Source organism: Aythya fuligula, chromosome 12 (assembly GCF_009819795.1).
Source record: "Aythya fuligula isolate bAytFul2 chromosome 12, bAytFul2.pri, whole genome shotgun sequence".
NCBI classification, from domain to species: domain Eukaryota; kingdom Metazoa; phylum Chordata; class Aves; order Anseriformes; family Anatidae; genus Aythya; species Aythya fuligula.
In genome coordinates, this window is record NC_045570.1 from 11,693,423 (window position 1) to 11,712,894 (window position 19,472).

General features: G+C 39.9%; 1 protein-coding gene across 1 annotated transcript in view; it reads right to left on the reverse strand.

Moving 5' to 3' along the window:
* Window positions 1-679: 679 nt before the first annotated feature.
* Window positions 680-19,472, reverse strand: part of WTIP (WT1 interacting protein) — a 78,017-nt gene continuing 59,224 nt past the window's right edge. The window contains exons 4-8 of the mRNA XM_032195661.1: window positions 13,194-13,256; window positions 10,673-10,803; window positions 9,648-9,699; window positions 7,672-7,740; window positions 680-4,863 (exon numbers count right to left, since the gene is read on the reverse strand). Of these exons, the coding sequence (XP_032051552.1) occupies window positions 4,711-4,863; window positions 7,672-7,740; window positions 9,648-9,699; window positions 10,673-10,803; window positions 13,194-13,256 (468 nt within the window). The 3' untranslated portion in view covers window positions 680-4,710. The remainder of the gene's footprint in view (window positions 4,864-7,671; window positions 7,741-9,647; window positions 9,700-10,672; window positions 10,804-13,193; window positions 13,257-19,472) is intronic.

The following is a 19,472-nucleotide window of genomic DNA, read 5'->3' on the forward strand; positions in this document are numbered from 1 at the left end:
CATAGTTGGAGACAAGATACCAGTGCTGCCGATCCTTCAGCCTGACAGATGCTCTCACAGGACCACTGTGTACATGGTAAATGTGACCATCTGTGCTGTGAAGCTGGAGGCAAGAAATAGGCAGAGAGCTCCAAAAGGTAAAATATATTAAAAAAACATATATATATATTTGATCCTATCAGAAAGTTGGCCGTTGATTCATTGTTACTGTGACTTAGCAAGAAATTTGAGAGAATTCCTTGAAACCAGGGTCCTAGTGCTTAATGCTATGCAGGTTCATAGCCCAGGATAATACTACTCTTCTGGAATACTCCAAGAAATAATAGGAATCTTGAAAAGGAAGTGTTCCTCCATGCCAACTGGCCTACATGTGAACTAGCCAGACTGGTTAAAGCTTAATTAAAAATTGCCAGAGTGGCTAAATTCTTTTCTAAGTGCAGCTGCAAAACATTAGCTGTGGGCATATTTTAGACCTTAATTAGTAACACTTGCACTGGAGGACCAAAATCCTTCATGACTGCAGCTGCAATCAATTAATATCAGTTAGGCATTTTTATAGGCAATACAAGGGTCTCCTGAAAATGGTGTTAGAGCCCACCTAGATTAAAAAAAATACTTACATGTAATAAACTACAAAATCAAAGATAACTACAAAATGTCTTTATTGAAAAAAGCAGATTATAGCATCTAAGGTTAAATGAAACTTCTGACTTTAATATTAAATAACTTAGGATGATAGCAAGTAGCTTCTTCTTTAGATAAATAAATCTACATTTCCCAATTTTTTTCTTCAACAATCAAGGGAATCAAACACTGAAACACAAAACCACAAGTAATTCTAAAGACTAAAAGACAGAAGCACATTGGAAGGTTTTACAAGGATATATACAAAAATAGTTAAACTAATGTATATTTTCAGCATGTAAACTAGTTACATGATATACAAACAGGGAATTTATATATTTCCTAACAAAATAAAAATCAACGTTGGTCCAAGTTCTTGGAAGAAAACTATATTCTTTTAAAGAAAATGAAAATATTTCTCAAATGAAACTTAATTTAAGTCAAATTATACACTCTAGTTACGGCATTAGTTACAGGATGAATCACAAACTTTTAAACTTTTCTTGAAACACAAGAAAGCAGCTTTTGTCTCCTTTAGAGCTTTGGTTTACTTAACTACTCTGGAATTTCTGGTCTTAAAGAGCTCCTCTAACCGTGTTTTCCTTCTGAAGCTCCACCTTACAAAATATATACATACACACATACACACATGCACACAAGTGAAAAGAAAAGAAACCCAAACAACCCCTTTTTGAAAGCTCAATTATCTGAGTGCATTCTTCTGTTTTGTTTTCCAATTATCATTTTGGTCCTTTCTTTGGATCACATCCTCCAGTGCATGAGGAACTCTGAATTGCCTAGGACAGCGTTGTATTGTAGGGACTTTGTAAGACTGCCTTACCAAAATGGAAAGGTGTACTCCTGATGCAAATGAGATCAAGTTGTTATTGTTTTAACTTTATGGAAATATTCTGACAGTACAGAATGCAGAAAAGGCTTCTGATGAACAATCACATCATAAAATGAACTCCAGAAAGTTTACATCTGTGTTGAACTGATTTTATATAAGCATACTCCTTAAGAAAATAATTAAAAGAAGCTTTCTCATTTACATAATTCCCCAGACAGGATGTAAAATGTGAAGAAACTGTCACTAGCACTACAGATTGCAGCACACCATTGGTTTAGATTTGCTTTTATTTTTTTTCTGTTCTTTGATTGAAAAACTGGCAAATTTCATTCAACCTCCAGCTTTTATACTTAATGCTGGAAAAGCAAAGCTATACTTCATTAGCCAAAAACAAAATGGACCTGTCTGTAGAAACTGATGGAACAACAACTGCTGCTTTCTGGTTTTTAAACAAATTACTTATCCTATATTGAAACAGTCAGTAAAAACTTTCAGTATTTACTGTGATGATACTTAACACATTGGAACTGAGTAGAACTACAAGACTGACAAATTAATGTGAAATTAAATATTATTCTGTTCTAAGGCATGCTCGTTTTCAAAAAAGAAGAAAAGGTATTGTATGTACATGTTAGATAGTGTGCTGACCCTTGAAAAGTAATGTCAAACTGGAAACTTAACCTTGCCCCTGACTGGAGGCAAAGTGCTAAGGAAGGTGCTGGCAGAAGACTGGGCTAAATGCCAGCATCATCTCCTCCTCTGGCCACTGTGATTTTTAAGGTTTTGCTTTTACAATGGTAGAGCAAAGCATGGTTCGGTACAGCAAGTACTGTTATGGGACGGCTTGCTCACAGGAACAGACCCAAACCTTCTCTGTATTTTAATGATTGTTTTCTTAATTTGGATTCTTTAATATGTATCACAAAGACAAGTAAACATAAGTACCTCAGAGCTAGATGTGGGCTAAAGCAGCATCTTTAAATGGAAAAGTATTACATCGCATCTCAGGCTAAAAGTTTATCCTGAAGGTCTGCTCGGTTCCATTTCATATTGTTTGTAGTAACCTTAATGGAACTGACCTAATCATACAATCTAATTTAAGACAATTTTTTTTCCTTTTCTAGAATTTGCTGTTTGGGCAAGAGGCACATGTACTTCTGCTTCCCTCTGAGGCTGGTTTGGTGACTACAGACAAACAGGTAATACTTGCAAATGCAGAGAAAGTGTGCATGCAGCCAGTGCCCACTCTTTGGAGGGCAGGCCTCTTAGGTCAAACTGTAGGAATAGGGCACTAGTTGCATTGTAATTCCATTCAAAACACAGTTCTCACATTAAATATGTTAATTTTAAACATATATTAATAAGAAAATCACTTTTTAAAGGAGCATCTGACTTGCCAAGGAGCATTCAATAGAACAGGTTCATCTAGGCCAATGGAAGTTTGGCAGAAGTTCAGAAAACATACCTTTTGTTCCTTACTAACAGAAAAAAATAGTTCACAGGAATTTTTCCTGCCTCCTTGCTCTCCCCCACCCCCCCAAGGAAATTCCAGACTATCAAAAAGTTCTGTTAAAGGAGTTAATTATTCCACTTAGGAATTAGTGTCCATTGGATGCCCTTTGTACTGCTCAAGAGCACCACAAATGGCTTTCAAAAAATCAATGGAGCATAAGAAACTAAACTGCAATGGTGTTACCAAATAAGTCATTTCATCAGTCTGCATGCTGAATTTAACGTGACTATTTCTGAACAGATTGGTCAGATTCTCGATGTGTTGAAAACTGGCATGGAAATGTCCCAATTTACACATGCGGAGAATCTTGTCTGGTATTTCCACTTCCTTTGGAGCAGAAAAAAAAAAAATATTTTATTGTAATTTTGGATACAAAGACAGCAATGATGGATTTATTTAAAATATAAATTCAGGAAGGCTGGATCAATTCTCATGAGAATGCAAGGAATTTTTTTAAACATACAGATGTGTGATTTGCATGTAAATCATCAACACATGGTAGAAAACAAACCATAAAAAAGATTCATCTAACTTCCTATATGGAAGACATATATTTCCCCAGAGCTCTGAGGTTACTGTAAAAGCTTATGCAAAACATGAAAGTGTGTACATTCTATGTACACCTAATACTTGTTATAAAATACCAATGTTTCAATTGTCAGTGTCTAAATTATTATTTCTGCTAAACTGTATTTTGTTTTCCCGTGAACATAATCACCATAATCAGTTCAAAAGTATATCTAGAAAAGAACACAAAGCTGAAGAGATAATACAAAAAACACTGTCCCCCCCTTTTTACTAACATATCAACACACAATCATAAAGCAGTTGGTAACAAATTCTTGTATAAAACAAGTAGCATGAAGACAAGTATACCTTTGCATAGAAAGGGGCTGCTAACCCTATTAAACAAAAACAGGTTTAAAAGATTGTTTAGTAAGTGCCAAATCATCAAGTTGGTATGAATGCATTCTGAAACTGTGGCTAGACTTGTACACGACAAGCAATTACAGAGGTCTATAACTTCCTTCAATTGTTGTGAACTTGCATGTAGCAATCTTTTAGATATGTTTGTCTGTAATGTGTTTTTCATGAGATGCTTGACATATTTCTTTAGCAAGCAAAATAGTCTTTGGATGACTGTGAAACCATGTAGGATAAAGAGTTGGCCTGGTGCTTCTTCACAGAATGCCATTATTTAACCCCTGCTGAAAATTGCCATTGCTAAAAATGTTTGCTTGCTTCCTATTCACTACCATTGGGAATGTAGGTTTTTAAAACTGTGAGACTGTATTCTCTAAGACCAGAATTTGATGAAATGAGCTAAAATGCTAGTGTTGTTCTTATCATGCCTGCTGCAATATGATAAGGTGCTAACTTCTGGAAATTAATTCTGCACTCCTTACTTTGGTGAAACCTCCACTGAAGAAGAGTGAGTAGGGAGTGCAGAACAGCCCTTTATACCACTGTTTTTAGAATTGCTGCCACTTACAGTTACAACTTAGTGGCACATTATTTGTTCAAGTAGACGGTGTCTCAGTGAAAACGTCTAGATAAAAGAACACATATGTACAAGATCAGAAAGAACCCCTCACCTCTGATTTAAAAAATAAATAGCTGGTTTAGATGGTTATTACTGGGATATCATCTTTAAAGGAACAGGAAAGTCATTTAAGATTTCTGTCTTCTCTTTCAAACAGCTTACTGGTAATGGAAATGTCTTTCAGAGTTCTGTGACGTGCATCGGATAGCTTGGAGGTGGATGTGATGGCAATTTAATATTAAGGCGCCTGATATGACAGCCATGACAGAGCAAGTGGCCTTCTAATGGGTAACAACGGTGGCCTTCCTCATCATTGAGCTGCAAGCCACAGTCCTAGAAGAAAAATTTAAATCCTGGGTTAGTGAGTGATTCAGGTAGGTTATCTCATATCAGTGTTGATCTGACTTCTGTAACTATGAGAGCTCCCTCCCATGCCTCCAAAAGCAGCAATCTCAAGAGTTTGTGGTAGACAGACCCTGACTATCTTGTATTAAACAAAATGCCGTTACTGAAATCTGCTAGGACAATCTCTAGAAGTACCCAGTCCAGTTTTCGCATTTTTCTTCTGTTGTTTCCCACTTATCTTCATCTATTAAATGTTGAAGCAAAACAGATAAAATTAGGCTAAGGACTAACCCTGATACACGCTCAACGTGGAACGTGTTAGGAAAAATAAAACAAGGAGCTCATTCTACAACAAGGCAGTGAGCAGGAATTAGGGGAGTATAAGCAGAGAATGAGAAAGAGGAGTAAGGCCAGAAGGGGAGATAAGGCATATTTTACTTACGTATCAGGACTGAACTTTCATATTATTATTTTTTTTAAATCTAATTTGAATTAGAGAAAGACTTCAAGGCCCATGGTTTGTATTTTTGGTGGAGACACATAAGTATCTCTGGGACTGGCACATAACTACAGGGATGACATAAGTGAACAACAGCGTAGGAACAGAAATAAAAACAACAGAGTAAACAATGATGCTGCCTGCTGACAATTGTGTACACTGCAGCAGAGGTAATCCTGGTGCTCAGTTATCATTGCAACCTTGAGAACATTTGAAAGTTACAGTGGTTTTGTGCTTGGATTTGCTGTTTCAAGAGTTGTAAGTACTTAAAATTGTTACTGTGACCAATTCTGACAAATCAGGGATTCTGAATATGTAACTGAACACCTAACAGAAGAAAAAATGTGATCAAACTGGGCATATAGGTAATTTTAGTACTGAAAATCAATGCAGAGTTTTTAATTGGACTCAAAGTATGATTTTTCAGCTTTCATAGCTAATGTTAAAATCTTTATTTTTTTATAATGCTGAAATAAGAATGAAAACTTTTAAAGTAAGCTTTAAAACTGAAATGTTAGTTTAGAGAGGCTTTAATCAAAGCTTCTGCCAATTTCTATTTTCTATGTGTGAATATATGCTACATACTACCTTTATAGTCTATTATATTAAGATTTAAAATTCAGTTCCTCTTTATAATTAAAAAAATTCAGATATATTACAAGTATTTGGAATAGCTGTTGGGTACCTTTTCCCTGTCCAGAACTGGATTCCTTTTTCTGCAACAAGAAAGTCTACTTTCTCAGTGGATTTCAGTTCTAGAATGAGTCTATATTGATCTGCAAGCCGGCTTGAACTTCACAGCAAATTTTAAGCTGTTGCATAAGGAAGAGATGACATGGAAAAGCAGAAAAGTTTCTGAGCTGACTAGTGACTTTGCATGATCAACAGGTGGTGATGACAAATGGCATTTCATATAAATTCGGCCTTTAAAAAGAATCCATATGAATCCCTCAAAATACTGGTACTAACTGAATTAGCAATATTTGGAGACAGCAGTGACTCAGTGTGTACAGTTTGAGCCTAATTTGAGGATGTTAGGCAGTAACCTACCCCTGTTAACACACGGCTAACCCCCTGATTTCTGTACATAAATGCATTCTGCCATTCTGGGCAGATGTGGAGGCAGCTTGATTTCCTTCAAACTGGAAAGAGAATGGGGAAATGAACAATGAAACAGAACTGAAAATAACCCCCTATTTGGACATTCTAATATAACATCAATAGGCTGGGAGAGAAGGGGAGGGAGCTGTTGTTTTAGGTGAAGCCTGCACAAAGCAATAGATGAGGAAAGGAGGAGGAGAGAAATAGTTTTCCAAAACGCTGAAATTTCCTGTGCCAATTTTTCTGGAATATCAGCTACCTCTGCTGGAAGAAGACAACTAAGAGGATGGGCTCCTCCTCAGGTTTAGGTTCATGTACATTTTGAGAAGCCCTGAATTTTGCTATTTTCTCCCTCAATTGGAAATCTCTCTATAAAACCTTTCTGTGCAGGAGTGCACAGAAGACAGCATGGCTACATTTTTTGCTTCTGGTGCTTATGACAGGCCATGCTGGATGCTATCACAGTTACCACCTGCATGAATAATAGAATGTATTTATCAGATAGCCGTACCTACTGCAAAAGGGAAGTTTTGGGTTGATCCCAAATTAAAGGGTTTGTCTCCTCCCTTATGGGATGCAGAGCTAGGACTGAGCGCAGCTCTCCTCCCTCCCTGTGAAGCAAGGTCACTAGTCCCAGAACCTGATCTGCCCCCCCAAATGTTTAAATGTTCTGCACAAAAAGAAATAGCAAGTCACTGGTACCCGTCTCTTTTATAGTAAAAAATCACTGTTCATCCAGCATGGAAAAACTCAGAACCCCTTCCCAGCATAGGGTAATGGTCTTTCCCTGCAAAGGCCATGTGGATTCAAGGCCCCTCAGACCACAGCCATGCAAACTGTATACAAAAAGATCAGGCAAAAAAAAGAACCAGCACTTCCCTCTTTGTTCTTTCCTCATCTACAAGTACAGAGAAAATTCCACTAAAACTAAACCCGGCCTTTGAAATTCATATACTGAGAGAAGAAAAAAGGAACTAATCTGGTGCTACTAGAGACGGCAGCACAACTGGCAGCCTATCTTGTACTCCTTCCTCTGACTCCTTTTGGGAGCTGTGGGGCAGAGCCCTGCCTGCCCAGGCGCGCAGGAACCAGCAAACACACTCTGGGGCGCGAGTCACGCACCGATCAGGAGGATGCTCGCTACTAGCAAAGCCTTGCCGTGGGGGAGCTGGGCAGAGGCACGCAGTGACGCTTACCTCGCAGTGATAGCACTCCACATGGTAGTCTTTGTCCATTGACACTACTCGAATCGTCTCCTCGGAGCCCTGTTGGGGAAAGCACAAAGAAGGTAAGAATGTGTTTTTAAGTGGTGTTTTCTCTATCTTCTTTCAGTGCCCAACTTACAGCTTTGGAAAGCTGCTTCCCAGGAGGATCCCCTCTCCTGCAGAGCAGGGCATGCTGAGGGTCTTGCCCCACTAGGCACAGCACTGCACCACTGCTTTTGCAGTTCAGCAGCAGCACGGGTATCTGACAGAGCTAAGCTGTAGAGGTCCTTTGGGAAGTGTAGCCAAACCTTCATGCTCAAAGGACAAATTTCTCTTGAGATCAAATCATTTTCCAAGGGCACCCAGGATTTGCACAGATTACCAGCCAAACAACATGACTTACTGATTGGGTCACTCTTCCCTATAGAAATCCTGACCTGATCTTTCCAGGACTTCTATTCCCCTCAAACCAGATGGTACACAAATATTTTGCACACACATGTGTCACTCTATGTACCCCATGGAGATTTACATACTAGTCCAGCAGGTAATTACGTGCACAGGCCAAAAACCTCAGCATGAGGGTGGATGTAGTGGAGTTGTGCAATACCTGGCTGAGCCCCAGGCCCTGCTGAGCAGCCCATACCCTTCTTCTAACCTCACAGACTTTCTCTGAGCCACTCTGATGCCTCTGAAGACAGAACTCATTAAATTTGCTGCCCTGCATTGTTTCCAGTTGCAGGCGTGGTCAGAGCATCAGATATGACGTAGCCTACGTCTAAGACAAGCTGTAGGCAAGTTAGCACCTGCACTGCTAGTTTTGATCTAACCTATGAGACCTCCATGGGAAAGAACATGGAGTCTATCCCGCTAACCATCAGATGAGTCAGCAGTAGGGCTGCTTTTTCTTCTCTTTTCTTTTTATTTACTTTTGTATCTAAATATATATATATTTGTATTTATATTTTATATGCTTTATATATATATATAATTTTGTAAGACACAAAACCAAGGGAAGTTTCCATAGGGCTTTTCTCCTTACACCCCACCAGCAGGGCAGGTAGTTCTGTCTCAGCCTTTATAAGGTTTTAAATTATGTGAGACTTTACCATTTAACAGAAAGAATTACAAACGGAAAATAACGTGCAGAGTGGTAGAGGTGGGCATGCTGAGAGGCTCTAGCCCTAAGCTTTACTGGGGCACAGCAGCTTACAGACAGCAAGCTCTGGCTCTATAAACATGCCAAAGAAGAGGAGTGAGATGCTGAGGCTCTTGCTTGTGAATGAGCTGGTCAGTGACCTCAACAATGGGAACTCAGAGGGTCCTACACAAACATCACTGCAGCAGGCAGAAAAGGATTGTCTTAACGTACAAATCTTACTGTATTAACGACACTGCCACAATGGGCTGAGGTTGCAAGCAGCAGTCATTCATCTGACTTTCCTTTTAGCCATCCTTTCTACCTGCTTTTCCACCCCTTCAAGCACTCTTATTACAGTGCCACCCCAGGATGACAGGCTATGTGGCCTTTTCACAGGGTCAGGGTAACCCCTCAGAAGTCTTTTCAAGCTTGGGCATCTTCACACATTCCATCAAAAATGCAAACATAGCTCAAACAGCAATTTTCCTTGTCTGCTAATGGGAGATTCTAAAAATAAACAGGGCTTTACTTCTTGGGTTGTTCTTGGAGCCCTGGTCAGGGCTTTCAATTAAACAAGATTTATAACAGCATAATCAAGACCTGGAAAGCACCCTAAAGATACAAAGTACTATGCTGCATAAGTGCTATGACTATTACAACCTCTGGGAATGTTTGGGAGTGACATTACTGCTGAACTGTATTTAATTTAGTATCTGACATACTACAGCCTCTGAAAGAGGGAGGAAAAGCATCTAATGTGTTTTTGCAAAGTGTTCATATGCCAACAGCTGTTTTCTCTAAAGAGTCTCTGCATGCTAACACGTACCTGTGCTGGTAGAATCGGCTGGTTACAGGAAGCACATTTTGGTGCGAAAACCCTAGGGTGCGAGAAGAAATTGTTCAAATTACATGCAAAGCCTCTCCAAAAAGTAGAACCAAGAGACCTATTCTAACCAGGCCCTCTCATTAGCAAAATGTAAATCCAGGCTTGGAAGCATCTCTAAATTTTTTTGGTCATATTTCGTGAAAAGGAAGTTTACAAAGGCAGATCTACCCCACCTTTACTGCATAGGTCTTCCTTCTAGGCATAGTCAGTCCAGCCCTACTCCCATATATGCCCTTTCTCTCAGCTTTCTTTACTCTTAAAGTTGTTCAAATTTTGCAGAGCACCTCACGACCCAAGGAATGTCACCAACTGACACACTAAGTGTGAAAGGGTCTGATCTGGGCTAGGACCTACTTAAACCAAATACATCAACTGGTTTTATCCACAGCTGTATTTTATGACAGTTACTGGGCCAACATTTGCTCCATCCTCACCAAGCAGTCAGTTAAACCAATAGGGCTGAGTTTAAAGTGCAGAGCAGAAGGGAGTCCAAAAGCAATCACTTAACCACGAAACATTTTGTAAGGTGAGGCTAAAATCATTCTAACACTAGCTGCTAATTACACGTCTACTGTCCAGTCTAGGTTAATGTAACTTATACTCTCCAGTGATGCGCTACCAGAATCTAGACTTATTAAAGCCAGCAAAACCTAACATCATTGCACAATTAGCCATGTCTACTTCATGTTGGAAATCCTGAAAGCAGTAGAGAAGCAGGCACCAGAGGAATATATCCTCTGACATAACTTGATTTTCAACCTCATCTAGCCCCTGAATGTCACACTAGGCCCACAAAGTGACATTTAAAACTTTAAAACACTTTACAAATGCAAAATGTGAGAAGAGCACTGAGGGACATCACAGCAGACAGAAATAACCCTTTTTATCTGCTGCAACGCTTACAACTATACCAATAATTTAACTTGTATAATTTTTCCAAGCATGCACTGGATTTATTTACTTACGTATGGTAGTCTTTGACACAGTAAATATTGTTTTCCACATCTACAGTGAAGGGGACTCCATCCAAACACTCGTTACATACCACACAGCGGAAGCAGCCAGGATGGTATGACTTTCCAAGGGCCTGCAAGATCTTAAGAGGCAAAACAACAAAATAAGTGGATGCATGATTACATGAGATTCCCCCATCCACTGCTATGTCCGACTCTTAAAAATGACAGTAAGAAACACACTTCAGAATGAAATTACCACTCTGGAGATCTGTCAGCAAGGGGCCGTTTAAAACAATGAGCTTGCTTATTTCTGTGGGTTTCTATTAGGCTCCCAATGATGACAGAGAACTGTGAAAATCAGACTAAGTCCCATCACTTTTAGTTCTGCAGAGCCAATATTGCCCAATAGAAATTAAAAATAGTTTCAGTGACTACTTCTTGGAAAAATCTGTTGCAGATACAAGTTAGTGAGATACAGAGTTAATTCACAAAATGTAACACGCTGTGACAGAGAGTCCAAAGGAGTCATTATTAAAATCTACAAAGTAAAACAATAAAACAAGCAAATAGATAGCCCTTTATTAACGCTCCTGTTCCACCACAGTTACTAACTAGCTATTTGTCACTGGGGCCCATCAGTTTCAGTTTAAATTCCATCTGTATCAATGGGTAATCAAAACTGCGCTGCCTTCTGCCATGCTGACCTTCCCTGCTGCATTTTAAAGGCTTTAAGGACAGGTTTACGCAGTCTCCTCTAGGTTGCTACAGAAAAATCCCCTCCTCATGGCATCCTTGTACTTACTGTGACACTACGGAGGGCACATCAAGCCCATGAACATGGTTCTGGGAAGGGTTAGACATAGTATCATCTTCAGGCATCTCTCAACACCTTACAGCACCACTTGCATGCAGTTCAGGTATAAGAATCACCTTTGAAAGGTAATCTCAGAAAGTTTCTGCTAGCAAGAACACTCATCTTGGAGCTATTAATAAGCTGGAGATGGAAAATCTCCCCTGATCAAGTTCTCATGGCCATGTAGGTGTTTCTACAGATAAAGTTCAAATCAACATGAAATAAGGTATGGAGCATAGGAAAAATGCGTGAAGTCAACTTAACTTCACCTTTTCCCTCTTCTAACAAATCTCTATAGCTCTCTGTTCAATGACTGACATCAGACTCTGATTTGCAAGCCTGTTCCTACCCAGACACAACTTGTCTGTGTGTGCGTGTTGCTATCCAAGCAGCTACAAAACATGCACTGTTAGCCTGCTGTGGTTGCGCAGCCACCCTTTGCACAGAACAATCCCTAATTCGACTGCACTTTCAGCCTTGAACAGCTTCAGGCTTGCAACCAAGCCTGTGGGGCTGCAGCACGGTTCCTCAGCTGCACACCAGTAATACGACTGTGCAGGCATGTTTGTGTCTGTGCACTCCTGGGGAGGAACACAGAGCAATTAGCCAAATAAGACTGCCTAATTCCTGGAGCTCCCAGAGCTGTTTCCTTTTGTTGGAGCATACTTGCTGATGGAAGAAAAGCAGATGAGCACCTGCCAAACTTCCAGCTACTGAGCTCCACCAACTAGATATTATGGACTCTTGCCTGGCGTTCTGCAATTAAGGGCCAGCTGAAAGCATGCAAGTTGGGATCCCCCTCCCTGCACGACACAACTCTAGAAATTTGCTCTTGGGCTAAAACGAACAATATCCTTGTCCAACCAGTGGTGCCAGGATATGAGCCAGAATCCTCATTAGTGAAGTCTCTGTTCCAGCTCCTACTGCGCCTCCGTGTTGCAATGCAATAGCTACTTCTAGTAGGCACGCTAATGTTCACATACATTTTAAAGCAAAAGGAAAACACTGACATATACACGATCTGCACTTCTTCAATATGCAAGCAATTTCATTTGTTTGGGCATTTTTGCTTAGGAAGAACAGACAAAATTCATCCTACTTTTTCCAAGTGAAATGATGCCAACAGTATCTGGCCCAACCCATGGCTCTTTGATTTTTAATTATAAAAGTAACTCTGACTGCTGGCTCCCTGCACATCACAGTAGCAATAATGGATTTTAACAGACATGGAGCAAGTGACAGAAGGTAAATAAAGCAAGTCACAGAGCTGGCAACAAACCTCAAGACTACTGATAATGCTTCTCTCTTCCTTAGACCAGACTCCATCCTCTTACTATTCTACTGTCTTACACAACACCTGCTTTCCTTTACCACGTTCTCATACAAAGCTGTGGTCTATTTTCCCCTTTTAGTATTTAAATTCCTTTTATTTTTTATTTTTAATTGGCACATGGCAGAACAACAGAATCCCATGATCTCAGGTATAAGAAAAGCCCAACTTCCTGTACTTTAGAGTAATACAACATGAATATATTTATGATACTGCCTCAATTTGAAAAATTACCTTTACAATAATGGAGACAACAATAGTCTGACAAAGGAAAAAGCACGTCTCACAGAGCACTATCCAAAATACATCAAAAAGACATCCCACAGTTAGAAGCTTAGCTCTCTTACCATTTCCATTATGAGGTGTCCACAAACAAAGCACTTGTCTGCTGTTTGCTGAAAACCTGAATACTGTTAAAACGACAGAAAAAACAGGATTATTAGTAACCACTCTTCTAGCTGCAGAAATACCTTTTAAATGAACACCGCGCTGTTTGCCAGCAAACTACACAATAGGTTTGGAAGACTGATTCAGAAAACTTGGTTCTGCTCTTGCAGCGTGCTGAAGTACCAGCTTGGCCTCCTAATCTGCTGTAAATACTGAGCTTTGCAACATAACAATATCATTTAAAAATATGATTTTTAGCTTTGAAGCCTGTTCAGGGAGTTTGCGTTCATTTGGCGTGCTGGAATTAGCTTCTAGTCACTCTTTTTGCTGTGCTAGTGGGGTAAAGTAAATAATTTAGAAGTAAACAGTGCAGGACTGACCTCCTGACTCGCACTCAAACTAGCAACAGGATGCTTACTGACCTCAGTTTTAGGACCTACATTTCACTCAGTACTATATGCAGCCTGGAAAGATGGAGACAGGCCCAAGGACTATTTAGCTACCTTGTGGATACCAAGCTTTTTATCAATGAGACAATTTTAAAAGTCCAGATGGAGGAGCTTGTGTTCCCTGTGATACGAAGCCCAGCTGCAAGCAATGGGAAAAGGAAAGGCTGGGCAGCCTGGCAGCAGAGCCCTCTGGGGTGCAGTCCCTGGAGCATGGCCGCAGGGAAGTACTTTGTGCACTTGGGACCACAGCTCCACATTCCCTCCCTGCACATTTTTTGTCTCATCTTTGTACCTGGGCCCCTAAAGCAGGTCCTGGTTCAGATGCCAAAGTTTCTTTAACCCTATGCTTAGGCACGTACAAATAATATCAAGGTTATCAGGCCAGGTGATTGACCTACCCAACAACTACCCTACAGGAAAGAGACATTTGCTTGATGAACTCCAGCCATGTAATTTTGAAACTGGTATTTACAGTGGCTGAACTTTACCCTCATCCGTACAAGTGCAGCATGTGTACTCCTTCCTGCCAGAGGAAAGGGGTGCCCAGGCACTTGTACGGTTATTTCAGCAACTAGGTTTGTAAGCTTGCCTGAAATGTACTGTAGTCATATACGATAAAAGATGGTGACTGGGAGGATAAGGGCAAACTGGACTCTCCTGACAGAGCTCAGGGTAATTGACTCAGAGCACCTAATGCATCCTCAGAGGCTCAGCCTAACAGAGCCTATGGCTTGCTCCATTCCCCCTTGATTTCGTGGGGATTAACTGTCCCCTCACTTCAAAAGCCAGTGGTTCACAGCCTAGCGCTGCCATATGTTTTTCTTTTTATTGGTGTGAGGGGATTACATATTATTTCACATCAAGAGGTTCGAGGCAAAATTATTGTTGCTATGCAACACAGCAGTTTAGAAGAAAAAGGTCTTGCAGACCCTTTGATGGGCCCTGAAAGTCAGTAAATGATGCTACAGCAGCTCTCACAGCTCTGTATTTGCTATGCACTAAGGAACACGGCTTGTACAATCTGAAGAAACTTTCAAACTTCAGCAAAGAGACCAGAGTGTTGAGGAACACATCCAGGGGTGGCAGTCGTAGCTGGCTACTTCTGGGAGATCCCATTCTGAACTGAGTAATGAAACTGGTGTGCAAGTCTGGACATGGAGAAATGGCTGAGTTCACCTCCCTGATTTCAGGTAGCAGTTTTTGTATCCAAATACTTGTTTTGTTCTTTTTACTGAGGTAGAAAAAAGTCCTCACTACTTGGGATGCTTCTTGGCTGCACTGTATCTGAGTAACCATCTGGCTAGACTATTTCCTAAGGTTGTGAACTCGAGGGTTACTGGAAACAGGTGGGTAGGTCCTGGCAGCGCAGACAGCAGAGGATTAACAATAATACAAACCCAGCTAATTCTAAAATCCTGCTGGAATGAATTTACCAGTACCATCTGGCTGTCATTTGATAAGGAATGCAAAGGAGCATTTACCCAGCTATTGATTAAGAGGGAACGTTATTCCCCAGGAACGGAATGGCTTAGTGGTCAGATTAATGTCATTTATTGCTAACTAGATTGTCATAAATTACACTGTTTGTCAGAAAGAAAGGTTTTGCTGACACAAAATCACTCTTTATATGACTAACCCTATTATATTAAAACCATGATTTGTTTTTAACAAGAGAATTGTTATTTGTCAAACACATCCAGAACTGGATTACCCAATTAAGACTTCGCAAAATGGCAGTAAGTCTACTAGCAGTGATAAAATCTTTCACTGTCCTTCACCACTACACTGTTCTCTTTTCTGATCACAGTATTGATCCCAGACAAACCAGAAACCTCCTGATTCACTGAAAGCTGGGGTTTGGATTAGGCTCTGCTTGTGCTTTAAATTTTCTTGGACTGGAAAAGAAAAATAGTCTAGGATCCCAGCAGCACCATTTTTCTATATGGTGGTTGTACTGTGGACAGTGTTGTGCAAAAGTAAAGAATAAAACATTTTCTCTACATTTTTGTATCTCACCTGTAAACTTCTTTAGAAACCTTGAGAATTCAAACAGCTGTTATGCTAGGTTTTCAATTTTAGAAGAAAACTTACAAAGTCTTAAAATACTAATTAAAATTGTTAACCTCTGTCTTTGAAACACTCGATAACTATTAAGCTTCACAAGCCTTGTGTGTGCAACAAGACAGAAGTTGCGATTTGCTCTAGACAGTAGACAAGGCAGAACGGCGGCATTATCATCCCAGCACACCCAAGAGCCTCCCTGATGGTGGGTTCCCAGCATGGCCGGGTGGAAGAAGCACTGGTCCCCCAGAGCTTGTGAACTACTTAACTGCATGAGAAGAGAAGTTAGGCTGTACAGACTTGTAGTTACTTTCATTACTGACATAGCTGGAGGGTGAAAAAAAAATTTTGGGCATACCAGCCCTTCCTCACAATCTGGAGACATGAAAAGCAGATTGAGGTGAAACAGTGAAATAATATGAGCTGATACGCAAGATCCTAACAGAGAAGCCATACCACAGATACAGTTCCTGTACACATGGTATTTTATACATACAATTTCATTCCAGATGGAAGGAGAACTAGGCTTACTTTATAACGTTTTCAAATGTGCCATTAAAAAAAAAAAAAAAGGAACTGTTGGCAGACCAGTAAGATGACAAATACCGACCAAGCTCAAAACTAGACTGGCATGTTCAAAAGGCTACAGACAGTACATACCCAGGACAAATAAGCGTATTTTTGAACTTTCCCAGGTATTCATTATAGATGTTCACTAGGCACATACAAAAACTTTGAAAGAAGTTGTTATAAAACAACAGCTCTGACATTCAAAGCTCAAAATGAAGCATTAGCCTTTACTGTCTTTTCCATGCATTAGAAATAAGATGCTAGTTAACAAAAAGCAAAGAAAACATTACCATGGAAGAGCTGGTATATTATTTTTCCTGATTCCTCAGTTTGGTCCCAACTGTTTTTTCCCATATTTACCTTGTCCTTGAATTCTCTTTCAGGATAATAAAATCTCAGTCTGTGTGCAAGAATCTAGACTTCAAAATAAAGCTTCCCAACGATATTCATATAAAATAAGACTCAGAAAACTAAATAAACCTTGAAGTTATGTCAATTACGTCAAAACAGAAAAGTAAAAAATAAAGTAGAAGAACTGGCTGGATGAACTTCTATTTTGTTTGCCATCTACTATACTTTGATTACCAAACAGGCTAAAAATGTCTAATGATTCTGTCCAAGAGTCTTTGTTCCAGTGTATGAGGAAAACAAGTCCCCTTCTGTCCCAAATACTTGGACTGTTAGTGTCCTTCTGTGATAATCTTGGGGTCTATGAACTCTTCTGTCTAATGTGCATTATGTCCAAAAGAATTTAACAATGAATTTTGAGTATATAATGAACAATTATGCATGGAGGATAATCCCACCAAGTACTGTAAGAAAACATTTTTCCTGTCTGCCGTCAATCCTTCAACTGAATCTTGGTTGTCTACCAAGGGTCTTTCACAGCGCGATGTTCTCATCACCATTTTCAAAAGCAAAAATAATAAAAAAACAGCATGCCTGAAAAAGGCTTCAGGACCTTAAGTTTCTACCTTAGGCAATGTCAGATCTTTGAAAAGACATGTCGCTGCTCCTCCTTCACATGCCTAACCATGCCCAAGGAGAGGCTGATGCACTTCCCTGCTGTTAGGCACTCAGCAAAACAAAACCTTCCTCCTGGAAACAGACCCTGGAATCTCATTCAGGCCCATTTTCTTCTTTGATGGGGATGTTCAAAACCTGCTAAAGGTTTGTGCAAACAGATCAAGTGGGTTACATTTCAGTAGGTGTGGCAATTGCTGCCGATGGTATGAAGCTGTAAAAACTGTTACAGCACTGCAAAGTTGCTGAATGTGACTGCTCAGCCTAGAATTGAGATTCTTACCCTTTCATGCTTTAAGGGCTTTAGAGAGGGATGATCAGGAGTTTTTGCCAAAATGCTGCAGGCATTTAATTCTGAAAACGAATTTCTGAATTGGGTGCTATGCTAATAATGTATTCCAACCCCAGGCTGCCTGTAATCCCTCACAGACTCTCTTCTCCTTGGTTTCCCATTAGCAGAGCATCTGTCTTCTCGCTGCTTTATTGTTTGCTCTCTGCATGGGACCCTTAGTACATGGGACACAACAATGCAAGAAATTCATAGGGTCACATTAAAAGAGGGAGAGAATATCAAATTTGGTTTCATGCAGATGGTTTTTTTTTTGTTGTTTTACCCACACATCTAAATGCAATGATTAAACTAAACTGAACAAAATGGGGCCTTAGCAGGCTCAGAGATACAGGAACTTCAGAGCAGGTGGCAGAGATTAAACTAAAGCAGAATGGTCCAGAACTTTACCCTTCATCTCGCCTGAAACCCTTTCATGTATCTTCCTGTTGCTTTGTTCTGTCTTGGTGCCAGTAAGGAAACACTAACACAGCAGCATATCTTCGTGCTTCTGTGTTTCCACTTAGTTAAGTTTGAAGGACATGGATAGAGCAGGGAGGGACTTTATGTTCTCTCAGTTTGTTGGGCCGTGCACAAAACACTGCCAAAACTCAGGAATTTAGCTGGTAACTAACTTTGCCTTAGCAGTCAGGCATTTCATCGCCTCTGAGAAGGGAACAGCCATCTACTTCATGGGGAGCCTACAGAGATCCCTAAGTGAGCACTCGGCAAGGATACTTTGTCTGATTAATTATGAGTAAAATGATGATTTTCTCAGCTAGATCTTCCTTGGACAAACTCCTGTGGAAGCTTTGCAGTGACAATGAACAAGAAAGAAACCTGAAGCAACAAATTTAACTCAGCACTGTATCATACAGTGCGAAATCTATGAACTCAATTCACATTGTACAACGCCTTACATTGCGTAGCACTTACACTCTTGCTACGGCTTATTTATTGTCAATGCTACCATCTATTATGCACACTGTGAAAGAAACTGTCTAGAACATATCTTCCTGAAAAAAGTCTGCATTTTATTCTAAACAGTTGTTGAAAGATTTCAATTCAAAACATACAGCAACTAATACCAGCATTTACTACAGAAGTGGAAACACACCACTTTCTCACATGTTTTTTTTTTCTAATGCTCCCATAGAAAAAAATTAATGCTGTCTGCTTACAAGTGTTTGGCAGGAGTTCCACATAATTAAAAAGAGCTCTAGTTCCTTTTTAAGTGTGCTTCAGTTACTGTAATTTATTTTTCAATGCAATATTAAGAAAAAAAGGGATAATCTGAGTTTTTGGATCAGCATCTCAAGAGGAAGTGGGGGAATGACTCTCTGACATGAAATTGACTGGACTTCCTAACGCACTTTCCACAACATGCCACTAGCACATGTGAAGAATGAGACAGCTGCAAGACCTAGTCCATAATGGTAAGTCTCATAAAATAAATAAATAATTAAAAAAATCTTTGTCTTCCTTGTCTATTTTGTCATGGCTCAAAGAGTGATTCCCATGACCCACTTAACAATCCATAACCAAATTCAGGAAACACCGAGCATCTTAGCAAATACAGATCCTACACATTGACATTCATTACATTATGTTTATCTGTATTACCATCTGGGGCTAGGTACTGCCTGTGTATTGCTCTTTTACAAACCCGAGATTTTTCTGGACTCCAGTTGGTCTCCTGTTTCAAAACACCACTTCTCTCCTATTAGCAGCCTACAGTCTGCCATGCCATGCAATGCAGTGTTTGCAGAATTCAGCCTTATGTTTCTCAGCCTTGGTGCCAACATTTT